Source organism: Stylophora pistillata, chromosome 2, assembly GCF_964205215.1.
Source record: "Stylophora pistillata chromosome 2, jaStyPist1.2, whole genome shotgun sequence".
NCBI lineage: Eukaryota > Metazoa > Cnidaria > Anthozoa > Scleractinia > Pocilloporidae > Stylophora > Stylophora pistillata.
Genome location: NC_142520.1, coordinates 15,153,084 through 15,178,211, shown reverse-complemented (window position 1 = coordinate 15,178,211; position 25,128 = coordinate 15,153,084). Strand labels below are relative to the sequence as shown.

The 25,128-nt window shown below is 38.2% G+C and overlaps 1 protein-coding gene and 1 pseudogene across 13 annotated transcripts in view; one reads left to right on the top strand and one right to left on the bottom strand.

Annotated features, from left to right (window-relative positions):
- The window catches only part of LOC111338020 (uncharacterized), a 36,060-nt gene extending 20,883 nt beyond the window's left edge, over nt 1-15,177 (bottom strand). For 3 of the 12 annotated variants that reach the window (XR_015996226.1, XM_088747486.1, XM_088747487.1), the window contains exons 1-4: nt 3,459-4,891; nt 2,398-2,472; nt 1,878-2,003; nt 1,226-1,294 (exon numbers count right to left, since the gene is read on the bottom strand). Coding sequence is in view for 11 of the 12 variants with exons in the window: in XM_088747486.1 (XP_088603612.1) it covers nt 1,226-1,294; nt 1,878-2,003; nt 2,398-2,472; nt 3,459-4,776 (1,588 nt within the window). In the remaining variant the exon portion in view is untranslated. Of the gene's footprint in view, nt 1-1,225; nt 1,295-1,877; nt 2,004-2,397; nt 2,473-3,458; nt 6,242-10,509; nt 10,658-10,975; nt 11,337-11,488; nt 11,562-12,095; nt 12,198-12,557; nt 12,629-14,394; nt 14,578-14,731; nt 14,839-14,924 lie in introns of those variants that run through there. The other 9 variants (XM_088747481.1, XM_088747482.1, XM_088747488.1 and 6 more) reach the window with 8 other exon arrangements.
- Nucleotides 6,241-9,931, top strand: LOC148737311 (uncharacterized; annotated as a pseudogene). The gene is made up of 3 exons (XR_015996245.1): nt 6,241-6,590; nt 6,711-6,794; nt 7,068-9,931. The product of XR_015996245.1 is annotated as an uncharacterized LOC148737311 (transcript).
- Nucleotides 15,178-25,128: the final 9,951 nt, after the last annotated feature.

Here is a 25,128-nt window from a genome sequence, read left to right as displayed (position 1 = left end):
TCTATCTTTTTATGTATATAATCAATTGTATAGGAAAATAAAAATTAAAACTTCGCACAACAACTTTGTTGATATATCCAAATTATTTCGTTACCCCCACCGACGCAGCCCCAAACAGTTTCTTTCGAAACTATCAGCCTTTACTTATTGGAAGGATCAGGTTGCTTAATTGAGGAGGTTGTCTATCAAGAAAATATTAACCAAGACTGATTTACCTGAGTAAGTGAAGTTCAAAAAGTTACAAATAAAGTTGTAAAAGAAACAGGTTTTTCCTTTTGTTTTGGAAAGTGAGGGAGGAGAAATGATGATTATTCAAGGCAGAGTTTGTTTAGTTTATTGGCCTGCGGGGGGGGGGGTGAGGGGGTGGATGGGCACTGGGCACTCATTAGGGGAAGGGCAAACAGGTCCCCAAACACAAACAATAGAAAAAGCAAAAAATGTTTCTGAGAAGCTGACTTCATCAATTCCCCAATAAACATGTTTTAGTTATCTCTTAGCTATCTATAGCTATCTTTTTGGTTATTATCAACTGCCTCTCGGTTAGCTCAATGGATAGAGCCCTGGACTGTTGTGCGGCAGGTCGAGGGTTTGAGCCCCGCCTGGACCAACACTCAGGGTCTTAAAATAACTGAGAAGAATTTGCTACCTTCCTATAACATCAAGAAATGGTTAGATATTCTAGTCTTCTCGAATAGGAACTAATAAATGGAGGTCCGGTCTCCTGCAAGGTTGGGTGAGAAGACATTAATTTCCCACACACGGGATTACTGTGTGATGGATGTCCTCCCTTGGGGTAGGATGGGTGGGAGGGTGGACTAGCACGAATGGCTCGTATGTTCCTTTCTAGTCCTTCCCTACTGCAAAGATTAATGCAGTGAAAATGGAGTAAATTAAATTAAATAAAATCTCCAATACCCTTATTTTTCAGCAATGAACTAAATTAAGGCATGACATGCATTTTATATGTAAATTCACCCACCAGGTGCAAACGCTGGTGGTTATTCTAGCTACTGCATCTCATTATGTTTCAGTATATGAGCGAAACTTTAATTGTCACATCTGCAGTGTACCTGTACTCTTCACTATAATTACTTCCATAATCATCAGAATTTATATTTTTGTAGCAAAAACTTCTGTGAATAGTTTCCTCTCAAGATTTTTCTCAGACCAGTGTATCCTTCTCAGCAAATGTTACTTATTGCTCAAGAATTTGTACAAAATTTACCTGTTGCTGTCAAAACTGTCAAACTCTCCTTTCTGTGTGTTTCTTCTATTTCTTTTGACCTGCATGCAACTTTATTTGGATATAAAGAAATGAATATAACAACAAACTAATCATCAATTGTCAAATGATAATTTGAAAAAGCAATTATATGGCAATTGTTTTCAAAGTGTTATCAAAAAAAAATTCTACCAGTAGAATGATTAAAAAACTTCTTTGATTAGACCAATCAACATAGTTTTGGAGTATTGGGCAAACCTTAACACTTTCCAACTTATTGCAGTCCCCTGCTGGTAGGCACCTTGTTTGCAAGCTACTGATACAACTATGCTATCAATTCTATGTTCTCTGGCTGTATTAGAGTTACTGTTTTCCAACTGACGTTTATATTGACAAAATTCTAATTGGTTGCATTTCTTTCATAATGAGATTCCAAAGAAATACTGAATGTGGTGTTTCACGGTCTGTGAAACATAATTTCAGATTTAACCAAATTACACGCATGCCAAAACAGATTCAACTCTACACTCGACCACGTGCTTTTAATTCCCCTAATTCCTTTCGACCATACACAATTACATCATAGATACTACACTGAACATAACTAAAATTGATTTTTTCAATTCTACTGCTAATAAATGAATATTACTTTTACCACTCTCACTTTCTTCCTGCCTTTCTTGCAATTTTGCTCCCTTTGTTCGTTGAAATTTTCCAATAATGGATTGTACAAATCCACTTCTTCTCTTTGTCTCTTCTATTTTTATTGAGTTTTGTTGTGCTGTATTTTGTTTGAAGAAAATGAAACACAAATCAAATTCAATTATTAACTCAAGTTCCTGTTCAAAATACTCTGAACTCATTACAAGGCAACTGACAGCTATCCAGTCAGGCTTAAAAAAAATTGTTCACTTAAGCCCTCAAACATTCAATCAAGCAACAACTCTTGGACTGCATGAAGAGATTTCTTTTTTCAATTCAAAGAATTCTGTATCCTAATTAATGGATTAATTAAGAGATGATACAACCCTTGCTTTTAAGACTTAAATTACATGTATCTCGCCTACAATCAGAGAATACTAAGTATGCTACACAATCTCTACCATTTAAAACCCTATTTTTCAGCAATGAAACAAATTTAGAGTGTAACCTACAATCATGTAACAGTTACATACATCCACCTGGTGTAGACTCCCTCTGTTCATTTCTTTCTGTTTTTCCAACTTCTAAGCTGCTGTGTGGAACATAGTCTATGGACAGGGGAGAGAAATATCAGATAAGCTAATACTACAGCCAGAAAAAAAGAGGTTCCCACAAACACAAATAACACAAAGGAAACTGTGAATAAGTTGTGGGTACATTGTGTTTGAATGAGTTTTGAAGATAATTAAACTCCTAGAGGTGACTCCCAGATACAGTTGAAACTACTTAGTATTACTTTGAACTGCTGGGGTGATGTTGGGTGAGTGGTCAGAGTTCACATTTTAGCTATCAGTCAGTACAAAATACAGACTGCAAACTGGGTGTGAAATGCAGCCTAGGTACAAAATGCAGACTGCAGACTGCAGATTGGGTAAAGACATGATAACATATGTCATCTTACAACTTATTGAGTATCACACAATCGCCTTTTAACAGTTACTTTCATGATCATTTGCACCATTTCGGAATATTCCTTGTCTGTTCCTTCCCATATTTTGTTTTTAATTAAGTAGCCATGACTGAATTCTGTTTTCAAAACAGCAGCCACCATTGTTCTCAAATAGAATTTCAATCATGCCATCATATATTAAAAAAAAAGCTTAAACTGCATGCAGCTTTCTCTACAGGCAGAAGCAAATAAAATAAATATAACAGCACAATAATTAACAATTAGAATGGAAAAGTAGCACTTTTGATTAATATTTATTTTAACAATGTGTTATCTTTGTAAACTAAAACATTTCTTTGTAAACTAAAACATTTCTTTCACAGGTGATCTGACTATTTGCTTCTCTTGTTTTGTTTAGTTTTTAAATATAGTAAGGACAACAATAAGCACCTCTAGTTACCAAAAACAAAACGAGCTGACATTTCCTGATCACATAACACAGTTAAATGCACTTGAAGGTGAAATAAATGTTTCCATTACAGGGGCATAAATCTTTCATATATGATTCAGTCACAGCGCAAAAATTTTTTAACTGACAGATACTATGAAAATGATTTAAAAAAACACAAATTTAGTTCCATTAACCTGTGATTCCTGTCTCCTTCGGAATGGGACTGGGAGCCAATTGCACAATCATATGCTCGAACTTTTCACTTTCTTCCTTCCAGTTGTACTTCTTCCGATAATTCTCTCGCAGATGTACAGCAGAGGCACGTCTCTGATCTGGTGTTTGTTTTGATAGCTCTTGGATTCTGTTTGCCCATTCCTCTGGTGAAGCTGAGGGGATGATGACAGCCATTCCACCATCCACAGTTTGGAGGGCTTTGGCAATTCCACATTCGCTGGAGACCAGCAGAGGCACACCAGCTGATATGGCCTCCAGGGCATCCAGCCCAAAGACCTTCGTGCGGGATGGCATCACGACTGCATCCGCTTCACGGAACATCTCTTTTGTTTCTTCGTAATTACAAAAGCCTCTGATGGTGAGTTGATTACGTGTTATATTCGTTTTCTCCAGGAACCACTTTTCTATCCTCCGTTGTTCATCTTGTGCTGCACCTACAAAAGTGAGCTCGAATTTTCGTTCAAGCAAAGCCACAGCCTTTCCAATGATATCGTACCCTTTCAGTTCAAAGTCCTCAAAGCTTCCGCGACCGAACATGAATATTTGAAACTCCTCTTCTCCTGATGATTTAAATTTCTTCGATTGCCTTTCTGTTGGATTGACAAACTTTTCGAAAATCCCTGGAGTGATGACTTCTACTTCGATATCGGAAAGTTTTCTTTGATATTTTCTCTGCAGCAGAGTTCCCACAGCAACAACTAAATCAGATGCTTTGCATAGCTCTACTTCTCGTCTGTTCTTCCTCTCGTTGTCTGCAATCGCATCAGCTATAACGCTGCATTCTAACTTGTATTTGCCGAGGTCTTCGCAGAACACATGCACAAAATGTATCCACTTACACCTTGTCATTTCTCGAATGAAATAAGCCGCACCACCAAACTTTCTTCCGTGGCTGATTACGATGTCAGGATTACGAAGCTCTGATGGCGGTATTTTGATCCATTCTAGTGGATCACTGGACCCGGGAGGGCGCCGAGCTGTGATTAAATGGATTCCATTCCCGCTCGCCTCTCGTCTTTCTTCTTCTGTGCTTTGGCAGACATAGCAATGAACCCTGATTCTGGCTTTCGAATACTTCGCCAGATTCACAGCAAGTTCCCTGTTAAACGTTGATAATCCACCTTTCGAGGAGCCCCACTCGCTACAGATGAACATGACATCAATACACTCATCCACAACTGCATCTGCGCCACAAGAAGCCCCGCTCTTGAGGTCTTCACTCTTCCCTTTATCTTTCACAGAATTTTCATCAACTGCATTCGAAGATCCTCTTTCCATCGCAAAGCTTTTCTCATAGACGAATGTAACATGCGGGAAAGGACAGTCACTTTTACACCCTCTGGACAACTTCCGCCATGGAAACACAGCTTTGGTCACGTGAGACCACAGCTTAGCCTAGTTCCAGGTCCATATCGGCCGCTGTATATGTGGTACGTCACTGCCGGTGGACATAAACAGTGGATACTCCTTTTGTTCGTCCACCAGCATTTGTTCCTTTCACCATTGTTACCAGTGTCTCAAGAAATCGGTTGCAAATCAAACCACTTATAATCTAAAGGAAAAAATATGTCTTTTCCCTTCTTTGTTTGTTATTCTTGTGACATGTACTTTTATTCCACCTTGCAATGCTTGATGGAAATATCACTGCGAGTTGGAATAAGCAGGGCGGTTTTTGTTTTGTTATGGTTTTTTTTTCATTATTTTGGGGGAGGCTCTGTCGAACCTCCTGTATTGGATAGTTACAGGGTACCTGTTGAATGCAGGTTTACTGCTCTACAGAAATAGTTTTTTTTAACCCCCTGATAAACAGAACATAATGAATAAACATTTGCCTTTACTATGAGGTTGCATCGAGTCTATAGAATAACACTAGGAAATGACCGAACTCACCGTTCTTAATGAAAAGAAGAGGCCATCTTATGCAATCGTTATCAACATTTTCTTGTACGAGCTCCTCGTAAACCATGATTCGTGCAACAAATAGCTCAGTTTTGGTGTTCTTGTGTCTTTTTGGACCAAACAAAAGCGTCTTTTGGACAGGGATTCATTTCTACGATCTCATGACCTTTGATATTAATGTTTGATTTTTTTTGTTGCTTCCTTTCGCCTCTACATATATATATGTCAATTTTTTGCATAGAGTTGACACTTTTTTCTATTTTATGTATTGCAGCTGTTTCTAATTTTAAAAACTGAAGAGAAGCTGTAAATACAGTTTCGAAATGCTACTGTATGGGTTTTACTGTTGACAGGTCTCAACAAGGTCTTAACAGGAAATCGTAGATCTCGTATAGATGACCGCAATGAAAAAAAAAAAAAAAAAAAAGAAGAAAACTAGATCATTTTGTTGCATATTGACGGTACGGTTTGCCTTGCAGTCCTTTAACGAAGAGCTTTAGATTACGTCTCTTTTTCTAAGGGGGTAGGGGGAGCAAAATAGTCGACACTTTGCGGTGGGACTTAACCTAAAATTTGACTACAAAATGCAATTTTTGTTTTTGGAGAAATCTGAAACTTCAGGCATAGAAGAAAGCCATGACATGAGTTTTTAAGACTAATTTGCTTTATTTTGTTGCCTACGATAAGTTTTCTGCAAGCTAGTAAAAAAAAATATATTTTGGTTACCATGGCAACGCAACGTAGCATCTTTCAGTTTTGCTCCAATTTGAAGCCCGAAAGTCCATCCAATTCCTAGAATTTCCTCAGTATTTTCAAGAGGAAGCTATATGACCCTTTACATGAAGTATAGCTAGTCGGAGGTGGCGTGGGATTGAAAGCTGGCGTGTTTTCAACTGTGGAGATACTGTGAGAGCGAGATTCGAGTTTTATATCAGCGAAGTTTTTGTCTAAAATGCCAGGAGGGAAGAAGAATACTGTATATAGAAGAAAGCGGAAAGGAAAGCCTTTTACTGGAGTGCAGAGATACGCAAAGAAAGCGAAGAAAATGCCGCGTGCGGATAGAGAAGTCACAAACTCAGCATCGAGTTCATCGTGTGATGAGGCTCTGTCAGATGCCGAAAGTGCTTCCATCAGTGCTTCGAGACTCAAAATGAGACCAGAAGATTCACCAGATAGTTCATCAAAGATTTCGGCTAAACTTCAGAATACCCGGCCACTCAGTTACATGTCATTAAATAAGAATAGCGTCTATTGTGTTATGCCTCATTCTTCAAAGCCTCCCGAAAGATGTAAATGATGTGGACGGGTATTAAATGATTTTCAGGGAGAGGGATACAGACTTGTAGACCTCAAGAAATTATATGCCACGTTGTCTGAAGCACATGTGTGCGAGGAAGGTGAGAAAACATAAGCGAACATCTGTTTTACTTTTAACCTTTTCTTTACTGTTCATGTCTCGTAGCATATGCTAGTAACAGTGTGCAGTTTTCATTTTTTTCCCTAAGAATGTTTTTTTACTTCTCTTCAGTACTATCTTTATTGTTTTCATTGATTAAAAATTGCAGTTGTAACTGTCTGTTGTGTGGTATGTGGTGAATAAATTTTGTGACTCATATACATGTATGAGAATGCACAAAATAACTTTAGTCTATACTGTTATTATGTTCTAGGGAGTTTAACTCTGAAGGAGAATTCTTCTGGGAGAAATGGGCTAATGGCAGACCTCTCTGTGGAGTGTAGCTCCTGCCTTGAAGCTACACCATTGAAAACATCAGATACAATAACAAAGAAAGGGCAATCTTTTGACGTAAATCGTCGTGCAGTCTATCATTCTCTGGAGACAGGAGGTGGCTATGAAGGGCTAGTAACCTTTTGCAGCATCATGAACATGCCATGTCTATCACTACCTGCTTATTACAAACAAGTAGACACAATACTTGAGGCTTTAGAAGCTGAAGCCAAAGATGAAATGACACAGGCAGGGATAAGAGTTCGCGAGTACATCCTGAAGGAAAGTGGAGATGAAGTCAATGATGATGTAGTCGATGCAGCCGTTTCGTTTGATGGTACACGGGCGAAAAGGGGGTTTACCTCTCTGACTGGAGTTGTTTTTGTTATATCTGTAGACACTGGAGAGGTTCTTGACTATCATGTCCTTTCAAAAGAATGCTGGAAATGTACCATGAAAAGGTCTCAGTGTCAAACTGACGAGGAGTTCGAAGCATGGCAGATTGAGCGTCTTGCTTCCAATGAGTGTGACATTAATTTTAATGGAAGCTGAGGGTGCCATAGTTGTTTGGAGTAGATCTGTGGAACTACATAAAATAAGGTATAAATGGATGGTTTCTGACAGAGACAGTAAGGCATTCAATACTGTGGAGAATATATATGGCAATGACTGCAAGGTGGAAAAGCTGGATTGTGTTGGGCACGTGCAAAAATGCATGGGCAAGCACCTACTTAATCTTAAAGCAAGAACCAAAGGTAAACTTGCAGATGGCAAACCCATTGGAGGACGGGGCCGACTGACTGAGAGCCGCATTAAACGCCTTCAGAAGTACTATGGTCTAGCCATTAGACAAAACACCCTAACTAAAGCAAACCTAACAGAAAGAGAGGTTGATGTTGCTGTTTACACCATGAAGAAAAATATCATTGCCATCCTCCATCACAGTGTCCAGTCACAAGATGCTGCTAAACAACATCGCTTCTGCCCTGTTGGTGAGGATTCCTGGTGTAAATGGCAACAAGATTGTGCTACTGGAACAAATACTTATGAAGCAGGTGACTGTTTGCCTGAAGTGTTCTTTGAACTGCTGAAGCCAACATTCATCACACTTAGTGAAACTAAGCTGCTCCAAAGGTGTGTGCGTGGTGCCACCCAAAATCGCAATGAATGCATCAACGGACTGGTGTGGGCACGCTGCCCAAAACACAAGCATCATGGTGCCAAGGTGATTAGATGTGCAGTTGCTTCTACTGTGTGCCATTTTCATAGTGGAGCTGCCAGCAGAGCAAGAATAATGCAGAGACTGGCAATTCCAGCAGGGGAGTACACTCAGAAGGCCTCAGAAGAAAAGGACGAGAGGCGGTTGAGAAAATCGGACCTTCAGACCTCTGCTAAAGAAAAGAAGCGCCTGCAAGGAGAGCAAATGAGGCGCACACGCAGAGAAGATGCCCTACGGGAGGCTGATGGTGATACCTATGAACCTGGAGGCTTCTAAGTGACTGAAAGAAACATTTGCTATGATATTGGATAGTTCATAGCCATGCAAATTTGTGCAGACAATCTTCGTTTTAGCTTTTTAACTTTAATCGCACTTTTCTCAAAATGTGCATTTTGCGCATTCTAGAAAACATATCTCATAGAGGATTTAACCAATTGACTTGAAATTTTCAATGTTTATTGCTTTCAAAGAGTATCTGGGGATGAGCAAAGGGTTTTTCTGTAGCTTTACTTTGTCAAAAGTTACAAAGAAAATTGTGGTGGAAATTCACCCCAAAAATTTTGCTTTACTTTAACTGGAGGCTGGAGCCAAAGTTTTTTATATTTTTTAAAACTCTATGCTCATCCCCATGATTAGCCTATATACTATATAATTTGGATATATCAACAAAGTTGAAATGGTAAATTGGCCACCGTAATGATTACAAAAGCTTTTGTAATCATTACGGTGGCCAATTTACCATTTCAACTTTGTTGATATATCCAAATTATTTCGTTACTCCCACCGACGCAGCCCCAAACAGTTTCTTTCGAAACTATCAGCCTTTATTCATTTATATACTATATAGTTATAAAAACAAATCAGAGCTAGCTGCATTCCATATCAAGATTTCTTTTCTAGAGTACATGTGGGTTGTGCACAGTATGGGGTAACAATATTTTGCTGGTATCAGGTTACAAATAAACTGTGTGCAGAAATAATTGAAAAAACTGAAATCTGTGATTCATTAGCTTTTCAGTGATATATGGTTTTATATGGTTTGATTAAAAACTGTGGACGTGACAAGTCCTTGAAAAAAGGGGTCTTTTTTAGGTTAAGTCCCACCTTAAAAGAATCAGTCGTTCAACCGTATCAATTGCTGAATAATTTAGAAAGAGGTTTGTATCTTCTGCAGTGCTTAAGGAAAGTTTAATATGGGGCAGGCCTGTGTGTAGCCATGGGTTGTCGAGCAAATCTATGTTTGAAACAAATGATTTAGCTGTAAAATTGAAAATGTTTCAGAATGGAAAAGTAGAGGTCTCAAAACTGTCATGGCTCACGTTGCCTCTGTACGTGATATTTATCAAGAGAGGCGAGGTGCCAAACTTGTTTAATATAGATTAACGATGATTTTTTTTTTTCTGAAATCTGGCCAAAACGAAGTTGAAAAGAATGCCTTGTGGATTTTATCGAAGACTTTAGTTAGTTTGGTTTTCCTCAGTAATTTTCTTTCTTTCCTTCCTTCGTAGGATGATTGTAGCAGAGAAAAAGAAATTGCAGTGATCTGCAGAGGTCTAAAACAATAAATGAAAAGAATATCAAAGACTTCCCAGCCCTACCCTAGTTAGGAAGATATTGTGCTATTCTCAGGCTTTTCCTTGCTTTATACCCATGATGCAAAGCCAACTATGGAGGATCATATTTGAAGCCACTTCGTGTTTGGCTTTTCTAGCTCGTGGCTAGAGACAACTTGGATGTTATGACAATTTCAGTTGTTTACTAGCCAAACTGGTAAGTGGAAATTGAAAACCACTAGCCATAACTGAATTTCTACTAGTCTGTGGCTGAGTGGGCTACTGTTAGTATGAAGCCCTGGAACTTGCCAGATTAGTTCTTAGACTTTTAAACCCTGCGAGTGACTAACAGCTAATTTCTCCTTACAAGATCACCCCTGCATCACACATTACAGTCACAAAAACTAAGGAAATGATCACCAACTAAAGAAGCTCTCGATTGTTAAACAAATTCTCCTTATCAGCACCTTAGGAAATGTATAGAAACACTATAGAGAAGATCCCTACTGATGTCAGGAGGGTAAAGGATTAGATGGCAATTTTTCCAAAGGACAACTTTACTGCACATTTTGCAAATGGAAATAGAAACAAACTCCTCTTTAGTTATTTACCTTTTTTGATGCTTTCTACAACTGTACTCAGATGTTCAGGCTGCTGTATTTGTACTTCTTCCTTTTCAGCATGGGCACCTGCTGAATCTAACAGGTTTTTCACTTTCTCTTCTCTTGCCTTCAAGACATTTATTCTTTTCACACAGTCCTAATAAATGGATCATTATTTCATAATAAATGTTTTGATAAAAAATATCCTATTAGTATACATACATATATGAAGTACATACATACATACATATATTAACTGACCACTTTCCATGGGGACTTTTCAGGGCCAATTCCCACCCAGCAACCACCCCAGGGGAGGACATCCATCACACAGTGATCTCATGCGGGGGAAATTAACGTCTTCTACCCCTAACCCTGCAGGAGACGGGACCTCCATTTCTTCGTCCCTATCCGAGAAGACTAGAGTATCTAACTCATTTCTTGACGTTGTAGAAAGGTAGCATATTCTTCTCACTTGTAATAAGACCTTGAGTGTTGGTCCGGCCGGGGCTCGAACCCTCGACCTCCCGCACATCAGTCCAGCGCTCTATCCATTGAGCTCACTGGGAGGCACTGACTATTGTTCATTGTGGCAGAAATGTAGTGCTTTACTGCGAAGGATCGTTCTCATATACGTCTCATAACCGCAGTTCACACATATGTTTCATATGTTTGTTGTTGTTAGACAGAAAAATGTTCATCTCCCTAATTATTATAAGTACACATAAGTGCATTAATTTTGAAGGAAGTTTTTCTTACTCCCTAGATTAATAAAAATTCTGCTAGGGTCATTATCATGTGACAAAACCACACTGAAAAGTTGATCTGTATAAGTCTGCCTCATATAAAGCTGAGCTGCCTCACCCAACAATGGCAATGCTGGATTTTTCAACAATGTGAATTCTGTCTTAAACTTCGAAAAGAAAGTAACTAGATTAACACAAAATATGAAAAAATTAAATCTTTACAAGCTTTGTATGTTACTCACATCTCTCTGGGATCTTAACTGTTTCTGTTTGTTCCTCATCTGATCCACAAGCTGTTTGAGATCTAAATATTCACTGTAAAGAAACAAAAATTACATATAAAAAAAAAAAACATTTTTGAAAAAGTCCTCCTTATGGAAGGTTTTGGAATTACAAATATATGATGAAGCTGTAGGAAATCTCTCCGTGACTACAAAGATTAAACTTTTCGTTTTCAAGAGTGGCTGACTATTATTTTGTATTCAACTCTTGAAGAAGTTTAGTTCTGCTTTCTTAAAAGTAAAATGCAAATAAAAAGCAGACAAACAAGAAAAACACCAAGGCATCCTTATTTTGTAAGTAAACTAATATAAATACCTCATGAAAATAATCAGACTTTTTGATCATAGGCTGTTAATTCTTTTCTCCCAGATCTCTTTAGTAATTCTCCTGACTGACTGCTATACAATTCTTAAAATACTAGTCCTGAGAATTTGTATCAGATCGACTAATAATCCCCTTCATCACTTGTCTACTTGATATTGTACTGATATCATAATGGAAAATTCATTCGTAGTCATTCTATTTGTTCAAAGTATGATATACCCTGCCTTTATTTGGGATACTTACTTTAAACTTCTCTTTGAACGCTTGAGTGTGTCAATCTCAGGAACTATTCTCTTTTCTTCACTTAACTTGAGCTGTTGTGCCTGCATCTGGTGTTCTAGTCTCCTGAAGAGAAAGATAAATATTCAAAGGGTCAGAAAACAAGCACAGCTACAATAATTCTTATAAAAGAAACATTTTAAAGTTTGCAAAAGATTTTTCAACATCCCCCTACCCACCCCCCACCATGTAATTTTTAGTTGCAAATGGCTGTTGTACATTTGAAGTAACTCTTCTTCACAAATAGGTAATCTAGTTAGGATGTAAGAGTACCCTACAAGGATTTGTAAACTATTTGAATAAAATACAGTGAAAGCACAGAAAGGGATATGTGGTATTTTGAAGTAACTCACTGGTAAAAACCAAAACAATACTACTAAAAATAAGTGAAAAGATAATAGTGGATAAATTAATAAATAAACAAACCTCACTGCTTCATCTATTCTGGCTTCTGATTTGTACCTCACTGCTGCTTGAAGCTTTGTGCATGCATCATTCTAAAATAAATACTGAGTTCTTATTAACTGAGCGGGAGGTCTGTATGGGAGAATCTTGACCGAGGTCACCAGTACAGACCGAATGCAGTGAGGTCTGTACCAGCGACCGAGGTCAAGATTCTCCCATACAGACCGACCTAGCTCGGTTAATAAGATGTTTATCATATGGCTGTGTCTTATATACCAATTTTTTTATATTCTTTGTACCTTTTTTTTCTATACCGGTCTAGATGGGGAAATTTAAACTGCTTTCAATATTGATTTCAGCCAATCAAATTTGTGAATTTGGTAGTTCCCAGTCCTGGAGAGACACAGCCATATAATAAATAACATTATGAAAACTGAATCATTGTATAATGCAATTCACGACTTTTTATTGGCTTAGCCATTATGGTATATGAGCCAATATACCATAATCTACAAATATGGTAAGCGTACACATCTGGTTAAAATTAAAAGGGAGCTAAAAAATTTAAGATTTGGTAAGATTTGTCTAATATCTTGGGGGCGTTTCTAATAAAACAATTATTCCACTCGCACTTGTTGGATACGAGATGATTATAGCCAACTCGGCACTAAGCGCCTCGTTGGCTATCTATCATCTCATATCCAACATGCGCTCGTGGAATAATTATTAATTATTAAAAACTAGATCATTGGATAATGCAATTCAAGACTTTTTATTGGCTTAGCCATTATGGTATATCAGCCAATATACCATAATCTACAAATATGGCCATCGTAAGTGTCAGCTTAATAATAAAAGGGAGCTAAAATTTTAATAAAATTTTATACTTAATTTAACGTTTTTAATAAAACAATTATTCCACTCGCTCTTGTTGGATATGAAATGATTATAGCCAACTCAGCGCTACGCGCTTCATTGGCTATCTATCATCTCATATCCAACGCGCGCTCGTGGAATAATTGTTAATTATTATATGGCTGTGTCACACACACACAGACATACACACGCGCACACACACACACATGCACACACAAAAACACCTGAAGGGTTAAATTACTACTCACCCTCCCTCCCCCCCTCCTCAACCAACAACATTTCTCTCTACCCCAAAAAGCGGTTCAACATGACAAGTTGAACATGTATGGGAAAAATATATGGGCAGCTAAAAGAAAAAAAATTTTTTTGCCCCTACCCATCTCTACTTTTTATTTCATGTAGCCTTACTCAAGAATTTATAAAATTCCCATTCAAATCTCGAAGGCGCTATTTTGTACATTAAGACAATGGAAAACTGACGAGATTTAAGGCATACAAATACAAATTTCAGCTCGCAAAATAACTCTCATGCACTCATTAAACGTGTATTTGGTTTTGAATCGAAATACATTCTGTAATCATCCCTTAGGAAAAAAAAAAATAGACTAAACAGTTTTGTCTTTTCCGACACATTGTAACAGAAATTATATCACGGGGTTAATTGGCTATAATTTTTCTTTTTAATTTGTGATGGTCCAATTCCAAATTACATACAAACTTGAGTACTATTTCACCAATCTGACAGATAGATGATCGATACTGAGATCACATAAATAAAACAAGCACAGAAGCCAGTAAAGCTCTAATTAATTGAAACATCACATATAATTCAAAGAGATAACATTAAAATAATTCGGAAACAGCGGTAAAAACCGCTATAATTTTTTTTCCGCAGCGAACATGTCACTTACTAAAAATAGTTTTATTAGTAAACATACTGTGGCTTCGGTATTCGTGGCTTTAGGTGAAAAATGCAACCTACCTTCTTCTGAACTTGAACGTTTAACCCTTTGAGTTCGACATCGCACTGTTTTCTTTCTTCGATGACTTTCTCACGCTGAGCGCGTAGCTCCTGAAGTTCTCCGTGTAACTTCTCTCTGTCGATCGGGGCAGCCGACGTGTTACTTTGGCACCCAGACGCCACCACTTGTTTTTCAAGTGATTTCTACAAGCAAAGAATTAAGGAATTTTAATCACAAATAAGCTGGAACAAACACAATTTTACGGCCGCGATAAGAACAACGAAAACGACACGATATCTTTCAATGAAAGGGACTCATTCAAAATCGGCTTAATCAGCAAAGTGCAACAAGTGTTACCAATTTCTCTTCGGTCACTCGAATTTTCCCCAAAACTTCATCCATTTGAAGCTGAAATGTCTTGCTGTCGGGGGGTTTAAGACCTTCCGATCCATCGCCGTCAACAACTGTGCAAGGATAAACAACGATTCGTGAGTTAATCGAGACGAACAAAGCGTTTTCCACTAAAATCACGCCAACTACTAAAAAGTACCTTGGTGGTTTGTCGGAGTACTGTTGATCGAATCATTCAGGGCCGCTTCTTTCTGTCCATCCTCCACCACTCCACTATTTTCATTGTTCATTTTTCGTCCTCAGCAATGCTGGGCGACTCCTTGAAGAGTGCTACCATAAATTATCGTGTCACATTTTGGCGATTTTTGGCACCAAAATAAATTCATTCGATAGAAAAGCCAAACACGAAGTGGCTTCAAACATAATCGTCCATAGTTGGCTTTGCATCCTGGGTATAAAGCACGGAAAAGCCTGAGAATAGCACAATATCTTCCTAACTAGGGTAGGGCTGGGAAGTCTTTGATATTCTTTTCGCTTACTTATATGTTTTTTAGATTCATTTTAGATTCATTTATTGTTTTAGACCTCTGCAGATCACTGCAATTTCTTTTTCTCTGCTACAATCATCCTACGAAGGAAAGAAAGAAAATAACTGAAGAAAACCAAACTAATTAAAGTCTTCGATAAAATCCACAAGGCATTCTCTTCAACTTCGTTTTGGCCAGATTTCAGAAAAAAAAAAAATCATCGTTAATCTATATTAAACAAGTTTGGCACATCGCCTCTCTTGATAAATATCATGTACAGAGGCAACGTGTTCCGTGACAGTTTTGAGACCTCTACTTTTTCATTCTGAAACATTTTCAATTTTACAGCTAAATCATTTGTTTCAAACATAGATTTGCTCGACAACCCATGGCTACACACAGGCCTGCCCCACATTAAACTTTCCTTAAGCACTGCAGAAGACACAAACCTCTTTTTTAAATTATTCAGCAATTGTTACGGTTGAACGACTGATTTTTTTTAAGCAAAGTGTCGACTATTTTGCTCCCCCTACCCCCTTAGAAAAAGAGACGTAATCTAAAGCTCTTCGTTAAAGGACTGCAAGGCAAACCGTACCATAAATATGCAACAAAATGATCTAGTTTTTTTTTTTTTTTTTTTTTTTTTTTTCATTGCGGTTATCTATACGAGATCTACGATTTCCTGTTAAGACCTTGTTGAGACCTGTTAACAGTAAAACCCATACAGTAGCATTTCGAAACTGTATTTACAGCTTCCCTTCAGTTTTTAAAATTAGAAACAGCTGCAATGCATAAAATAGAAAAAAATGTCAACTCTATGCAAAAAATTGACATATATATATGTAGAGGCGAAAGGAAGCAACAAAAAAAAAATTAAACATTAATATCAAAGGTCATGAGATCGTAAAAATGAATCCCTGTCCAAAAGACGCTTTTGTTTGGTCCAAAAAGACACAAGAACACCAAAACTGAGCTATTTGTTACACGAATCATGGTTTACGAAGAGCTCGTGCAAGAAAATGTTGATAACGATTGCATAAGATGGCCTCTTCTTTTCATTAAGAACGTTGAGTTCGGTCATTTCCTAGTGTTATTCTCTAGACTCGATGCAACCTCATAGAAAAGGCAAATGTTTATTCATCATGTTCTGTTTATCAGGGGGTTAAAAAAAACTATTTCTGTAGAGCAGAGAACCTGCATTCAACAGGCACCCTGTAACTAGCGAATGCAGGAGGTTCGACAGAGCCTCCCCCAAAATAATGAAAAAAAAACCATAACAAAACAAAAACCGCCCTGCTTATTCCAACTCGCAGTGATATTTCCATCAAGCATTGCAAGGTGGAATAAAAGTACATGTCACAAGAATAACAAAAAAAGAAGGGAAAAGACATATTTTTTCCTTTAGATTATAAGTGGTTTGATTTGCAACCGATTTCTTGAGACACAGGTAACAATGGTGAAAGGAACAAATGCTGGTGGACGAACAAAAGGAGTATCCACTGTTTATGTCCACCGGCAGTGACGTACCACATAGACAGCGGCCGATATGGACCTGGAACTAGGCTAAGCTGTGGTCTCACGTGACGAAAGCTGTGTTTCCATGGCGGAAGTTGTCCAGAGGGTGTAAAAGTGACTGTCCTTTCCCGCATGTTACATTCGTCTATGAGAAAAGCTTTGCGATGGAAAGAGGATCTTCGAATGCAGTTGATGAAAATTCTGTGAAAGATAAAGGGAAGAGTGAAGACCTCAAGAGCGGGGCTTCTTGTGGCGCAGATGCAGTTGTGGATGAGTGTATTGATGTCATGTTCATCTGTAGCGAGTGGGGCTCCTCGAAAGGTGGATTATCAACGTTTAACAGGGAACTTGCTGTGAATCTGGCGAAGTATTCGAAAGCCAGAATCAGGGTTCATTGCTATGTCTGCCAAAGCACAGAAGAAGAAAGACGAGAGGCGAGCGGGAATGGAATCCATTTAATCACAGCTCGGCGCCCTCCCTCCTCGGCTTGGATATATGAACTTCATATGATCCATTGTATCTGATTTATCATCACGGGTTTATTACGAATCAACTTGACGACCTGCTCCCAGTTGGCTCGTTAGCTCAATTGGTAGAGCTGCACTAGTATCGCAGAGGTCAGTGGTTCGAATCTCGTACAGGCCTGATTTTTTCCAGGTCTGATTTTCGCTATTGCATAAATAGCGCTATCTAATGCGAAGGATCGTGCATCATACGTATTTAATACCGCAGTTCAAATTATATGAGCTTCATATATCCATTGAATCTGATTTATCATCACAGGTTTATTACGAATCAGCTTAATTGCCTGCTCCCAGTTGCCTTGTTAGCTCAATTGGTAGAGCGCTGCACTAGTATCGCAGAGGTCAGTGGTTCGAATCTCGTACAGGCCTGATTTTTTTCAGGTCTGATTTTCGCTATTGCATAAATAGCGCTATCTACTGCAAGGATCGGGCATCATACATATTTAATACCGCAGTTTAAAATATATGAGCTTCATATATCCATTGTATCTGATTTCTCATCACGGGTTTATTACGAATCAGCTTAATGGCCTGCTCCCAGTTGGCGTGTTAGCTCAATTGGTAGAGCGCTGCACTAGCATCGCAGAGGTCAGTGGTTTGAATCCCGTACAGGCCCGATTTTTTCTGGTCTGATTTTCGCTATTGCATTAATAGGGCTATCTACTGCGAAGGATCGTGCATCATACGGAACTAGTTTTTAATAACTAGTTTTATACTGAGTATCCTGGGAACGAGTCTGATAAAATACAAAAACTGAAAACCTCCATGCGGAAAACCATGGAAAACCTCCATGCGTGAAAACCTCCATGCGTGAAAACCTCCATGCGTGAAAACGAAAACCTCCATGCGAATGTAAACATGTTTGGTTGAGGACACAATGTTGTCTGGTCAACCCCACATGCTGCCTAAGATTACTATGTGTGATTTAAGGGTTTAAAGATTGATTATGGGAATATCTAAGTTCTCGCGGCTTCCCTGAAGACCAAAGCCAACTTAACACCATAATGGTCCAGTTTTTAGACGAAATTTCCTTGACACCGCGTCTTTCTGGGCAACACACACCACTGTAGTCTACATAGGGGATTATTTCCTGTCAGCTCAAGGCTTCATTTTCAGATTGTCGGAATAGAAAGCTCGTTTCTCGTCGGGGAATAAAAATAATGCTACCAGAGATCTTGGGGGGGGGGGAAGCTAGGGGTCATTTTGTTTGCGACTTGCAAGCACTGTTCATACATCATAGGCTTAAGAGAGTATGGAAGTGATCTTGTTTAGCTGCTTAGTTGATTATCACAGTGTGATAATGTTATGATTCTCCTTCAGAAAAAAAGGGAAAATAATTACTTACCGATAGGAATGTTGAAAGTGCTCAATTTCTTTTTAGTTTGTTTTCTTTTTGTAGTGAAGATGATCGTTTAGTTTACATCAAATAACAAATTTAAACTTATCACATATAATGTCGTTATCGCAAATGGAAGAGCCTATTATTATTATTATTTCGATAAGTTGTAATGGGCAAGAGACAGGGATTGTTTTAAAGTTAAAGTAATCATTCGTTAAAGATCGGTGAAAGTCATGCAAAGTTATTCTCTCTTGTGGTAAACTATATGAACATATGATCTTAAGCTAGCTGAGCTATTAAACCAATCGGCATTTAACGTGAAAAAAAACGGTTCTTAGATTAGAAATAAGAAGCAGTTTCTCTGTTCCACTCTTAAGTGCATAGGAAATATTCCAGCGGCAAATTGAGCTTGATACCGAAAAAAAACTGAACCTGAGTCACCGACGGTTGCATGTTCGCTTTGAAGCATCAACGGTAGAGCCGTGAAAATAATAGGCGGAAATACCGTGAGAGGTCTGGAAAGGAAAAAGCTAATTCTTCGTTACGCAGTTTCGCTGTTTATTGCATTTCAGTGTACATTAAACCGCCAGCCCTGGTTGTTTGGAGGCTAAAATAAGACTAAGGAATAAAGGGTGTAAGTTTCTAAAGAAACTGTGGCGCTGCGTCGGTGGGGTAAGTATAACAAGATGAGTTGATGTTACTTGGATGCCGTTAAGAGTTACCAAGCTGACCTTTCGAACGTTAGCCCTTCGTCAGAGCCCTTTGTGTTAACTCTGACGAAGGACTAATGCTGGAAAGCGTCAGCTTTTTAATTCTTTACGGTTACCAATTTACATTAGCAACTCAGTTGATCAAACTAAATTCTCTGGAAAAAAAAAAAAACAAAACAAAACAAAATAGCAAAAACAAAAAATACTCCTGTAGCTTGCAAACCACATGAGGACATATCAAGGCTCTTTTTTTATTTCCCTAAAAAAGAAAAAGGTGATGGAGCCAAAGCTAAGCTTAAATAAGTATGCTAAGTTTGCTAAATTATACCAAAACTTATGCTAACACGGTCGTTATTACTTATTGTGAAAATATTACTGTGTCGAATAATAGTAATAATAATAATAATAATAGTTTATTGAGAAACTAATATCGCAGTCGTTAGACTGAATTACATTGATAATGCTATGAAAGATCAAATGAAAGTTATAAATTACTAATTGAAGCCATAATGAAGGATTTCTTTGAAACGATCGGTACCATAGCGGGGCTCAATAAAGACTCTGGTATTTCTTTATGGGTATCTTGTGTCAATGTTGAAAGCTGAAAGGAAGTTGTAAAACCTGTGGTTAGGGTTGTTCACTTTGTTTACAAACAGTTTCTCGCGTAAAAGTTTACGACGGCTAGCAAGAGATGTCAATCTTCTGCTGTATGATAGACTAGGACCATAAATGATGGACAGGGCCTACTTTTGAATTTTTCTTGATTTCGTCGGTAAGACACGATGGTTAAGTGTGGTGAAATACGGATGAACCGTATTCGACGGCTCTACGTATGCATGAAGAGTAGAACCTCACCATATCGGAATTTTTTGCGCGTTTGAGTTATCTTGGAAATACATACGTTATCATTCGTTTTTTAATGATATAATCTACGTGGCAGTTCCACTTAACGGTCATTACTGATGATTATGCTTAAGACGTTAGCTTGCCTGACGAGTTCGAGCTCTTTACTATAAATCATTAGGGAGGTGCAATGCGATTCAGACCTGGAGAAAGATATACACTTTTCAAATATTGTTGTAGAATCTCAACCGCGTTTGACGAAGTTACGCTGTGATATGTGGAAGTCCGAATAATGTATAAGCTTAAAAGGACTGGGTACAAGTGATTGGCAGCTAAGTTAAGGCGGGGGTAAACTTGAAATTTGCTCCAAAATTCACTTTTTTGTTTTCTTTAGAATTTGTAGCTTTGGGTACTTAATTTTACTATGTTCAAATAATTTTCCATTTACTTTCATTATTTTCACCTTTTTAAGCGATTTTAAAATTGCCGCTCTAGCTAATGCCTTGGTTACCATGGTAACGAGAATAGCATTTTTCAAAATTTATATCAGTTGTTTATGCCTTGGTGTTCTGGCAACCAGGTCAAGCGGACAGGAGCTAACGAGATACACTTTATTTAGTCTTATTTGATCAGTTTTTCTTGGAAAAAACCATTATGGGTTAGAATTAGAGGCAGTTTTAGTCCGAGTTTCATTGGAATGTGATATTCAACGTACATAGCGCAATAAATCAAAGGAAAAGTTATCGAAAATGGCTGTAGAGAGATGTAGATCTGTCTACTGGAAGAAAAGAAAGAGATTTTTCTGGAAGACGAAAATAGGAATATGAGTTGGAAGAACGAAATCGCCCACTCAACTCCCAGGACTTCCCTGGGTGAAAATCAGCTTTCCAATAATTGGAAAAATTTTGCAACTCGGATTCTAAAGAAAACTGTTGGTTCCTTCAGAGAGAAAATGAAATATGCCGATGAGCTTCTTTCAGACAGCTCACTCTGATACCAAGGAAAGCGAGGGATATAAATTAACAGACGTGAAAACTTTATCCACGGAGGTCTCAAACGCGCACGTGTGTGAGGTAGGTGAGAAATTTTTTGAAGTCTATGTCGTTCTCTGTCCTCGATTATGACTTATTTCTCATACCATTTCAGCCCTTGGTTCCAGTTTTTCCCTGCTGAATTTCACTGATTTATCTATTAAATCTTGGATCTGGTACAAGAAAGATTTTTAGGTTTTGTGCATGTACACTGTGAACAAAAAATTATGAGGTGAAAAATCACAGATTGTATATTTGTGACTTGAGGTCTTTACTCTATTTATGATAAAATTGCCTGATTTAACTTAAAGCTTTTACTTGATTTGTCTTTTTAGGCAACTTAACTCTTTAGGAGGATAAAAGTGCTAGAGCAGGGCTGATGTCACAGTTTTCCCTTCAGTGCAATTCCTCTGAGGAATCCAGTCCACTTCCAACATCCAGTAGTGTGACCCAGTGAGGGAAATAATATGACGTGAACGACTGAGTTGTCTTCTATGCTGTAGCATGGAAGACAGTAGTAGGCTAAAAATTATGGAGATGCTATCTATCCTTGGTGGTGTATGCACCAGAGAGGCAGCACATGCAAGAGACAGTAAGCAATTGATGAAGTCTGATTTACAGGCTACGTAGAAGGAAAAGAGAGAGCATCAAGGGGAGCAACTTCTGAGGACTCGTCAGTAGGAAGCCCTTCAAGAAGCAGAAGGAATAATATATGAACCAGGAGTCATTTAAATTACTTTTAGACACTCCTGTAGACATAATGTGGACACTTGGGTCACTAGAATGGTTGTATAATTTTTAAAAAACTAAGTGTGATTGCTATTTGTAAGTGTAAAGGCTATTTTCTCATTACGCAATAATTTTGTCTTCAAGAAAGATATCTTGAGAACAATTTATCCGAATGATCTGAAATTTTCAGCAATTGTTCCTCTTGATAAGTTTTGTGTTATGAGCAGAGCAGTTTTCCACATGATTTATGTACTCAAAGTTATGAAATAAAACACTACTTCGATTTCCTGTGTCAAATTTAATGGATCACCATTTGAAATGTTCTCAACATATCAAATATCCATCTACTTATAACAATAAGCAACATGTATTCTTTGAATTGACCCTAAAAACATTTTTTTAATTAATTCCAAAAGGAGTTATCTTTTCTTAAGTAACCCTTAGTAGAACCCAGCAGGTGGCACAATAAAACGAGTGGTATCCTATTACAATTGACATGTGGAGTGTACAATATTTTTTTTCATGATCTTCAAGTCATAAGCTTTCGAGGGATATATAGTTTGCCTAAGTTTTCAATTAAATCCTAGCCTTGAAAAATGGTTGAAAAATGGGCATTTTTTCAGGTTTAATTTGCTGTCATGAGATTTTCGTCATGTTCGAAAGCCCTAATATTCAGGTAAATATCATTTCGACATCTAAGGAAAGTTCCCTATCAGCGATGGGAAAGGGGTTTATGCTAAAGAAAAAAACCAAAATTCTGCAATGAAAATAGTTGCCACGTCCACAGGATCTTAATCTTTTTGTGCATCGAGCGAGACGGGCTCTCGATGTAGTGTTTCCCTTCCAAACCTTGCTGGCGTCCTCGCTCGCCGTCCTGCATCTTAAGGTCCCTACTGAGGCCATAGAACGCAGTAATTACTTAAGGGCACGTTTATGGTGTTCCATCACATGTGAGAAGTAGCTTAGTCCAAAACCATTTTATATTGGCGTACTTAGAAGAAGTACCAAAGACGAGAAGAATTGCAAGTTATGTTCTTAGGGTACCGAATCCTTCCCCAGCCACCCCGTCCCCCCCTCCTTTCCTTGCCTATCTTTCACCTTCACTTAATATTTCCCTCCTCTCTTCATATTTTCTCTGCTTTAAAAGAACGCGCCGACGGTTAAACATTTCAAATTACATGGAAACTGACCAAACGCTCGCTCGCCCGTTGAACACTTGCACCAAGTAGACCAAGGATTAAATATTGTGTAGTATCCCTGAGTATTTTTACGAGTTTTGCGAGATTTATTATCCAAAACGCCAAATTGTTATTCAGTGCTGCGAATTTCGCCGATATTTTTCACAGTTCTCCGGAGCAAAAACCTCGCGTGATACTTGTACTCGATTCGTACGTTATTTCTTCATTTGAATGATAATACGAGCGTAACGAATAGAATCGACTGCGTTTAGATACAAGAGAAATTTACAATGTGCCTAATATGGAGAAAACCTTTGTGACTCAATATCTTACATTGTATATTCACGATACTTTAAATGCAACTGCTTACATGGCTATTTTTTCAAAGATCTTAAAATGTGTTAGGTTTCTTAAACGAAGACTTTTGTTATTGATGATGTGTGACTTACAATCATAACCCTTTTAAATGAGCCAGGAAAAACAACAGAATTTTTTATCAGTGTCGATTTATTAACTATTTTGGTTGTTTACCAAATGAATGTGTTCTTTGCATTTCATCGCTGTTAAATCCGCCACTGTGATAGTTTCGGGTTCCTGCCAAAAGAAAAAGAAAGGGGAGAAAGGATAAAGTTTTCCTTTCGAACAAGAATATATTTACCTAAAAGTTATATGTGCTTGGCAGTGCAACTTTCTGCAGAAAAAGAACACCGGTAGGTCTACACAATTTTATTAGGATCATGCCACTTTGTAAGAGTACGCGTTCTATGAAAGGAAGCAAGCAGGCTTCAGTTATTTTTTGTAGATTATCACTGCTAATTTTGAAACAAAAATTAACTCGGTGTTTTTTGCAATTTTACTCTCCTAAGCCTGTCTGCATAACTTTTGAGTAGCCTAGTTAACCCTTCAACTGCCAAGATCTGGGCCCGCCTGTTCAAAGGGTGGATAACACTATCCCACGGATAAATCACTATCCCACGGATAAATCGCTATTCCACGGATAAATCACTATCCCACGGATAAATTGCTATCCCACGGATAAATTGTTCTCCCACCGATAAATGACTATCCCACGGATAAATCGCTATCCCACGGATAAATCGCTATCCCACGGATAAATCGCTATCCCACGGATAAGTGACAGAAAAACGTATCGCGTTATCCACCGGATAAAGTTTTATCGAGTGGATAGGGCTATCCAACCTTCAAACAACCGGGGCCTGATTGTTAATTCTTCCCTCTAGCTGCTACACATTTCCTTGCAAATCAGTTCCGAGAGTTTGGAGCCAGATTAAGTAAACAATTTCTAGCTGATAAGCTTGAGTACTCTCATCACCTGTTTGCTGGAGAAGGATATTATAGGGAGAAGTCACATGTTAATCACTTCTGAGAGTTAAAGGGTTCAATATGAAAAGTCAATCCATACATTCACAGAAACCACTTTAAGTTTGACCCTCTTTCCGAGAATGAATGATAATTCGAAGAATAATCTTTTCAAAATTATTCTGCAAAACAGAAGTTAACCTATCGCGTTTCCAGTTTAAGTCAGCGAACTCGTGCACCGAGCGAAAGAGGCGACACGACAAGACACGACCTAAGAAACGCAAAGAAAACAAACCTCACACCTACGGGCTTTTCTACGATTAAGGCTGTTATCTGAGTTCTTGGCTGCATTACAGATTTAACCATTTCCATTTAGGTGAGGATACTTTTAGGATACGAATGTGAGGCTAGACGTTATAGCGGAGCTCACTGCGTGCACGAAGGGCAAGCAGCTTAGCCATATCCCTAGAGAAATTGGTAAACCATCCAGCCAAGAAAACTCTATTGGTGCATTGGCTATCTCCACATTTTCTGCGAGCAGAAATATTTTTCTCTAACTTCCCAGACGATAAAATTTCGATGTAATTCCCAACCAAACACGAGTCTTGATTAGTACACTCTCTGAGGCGGCTACAACGCAAGAGGTTTGGACTGGAAAACATTGATTTATCTAACACGCCGCTGCGC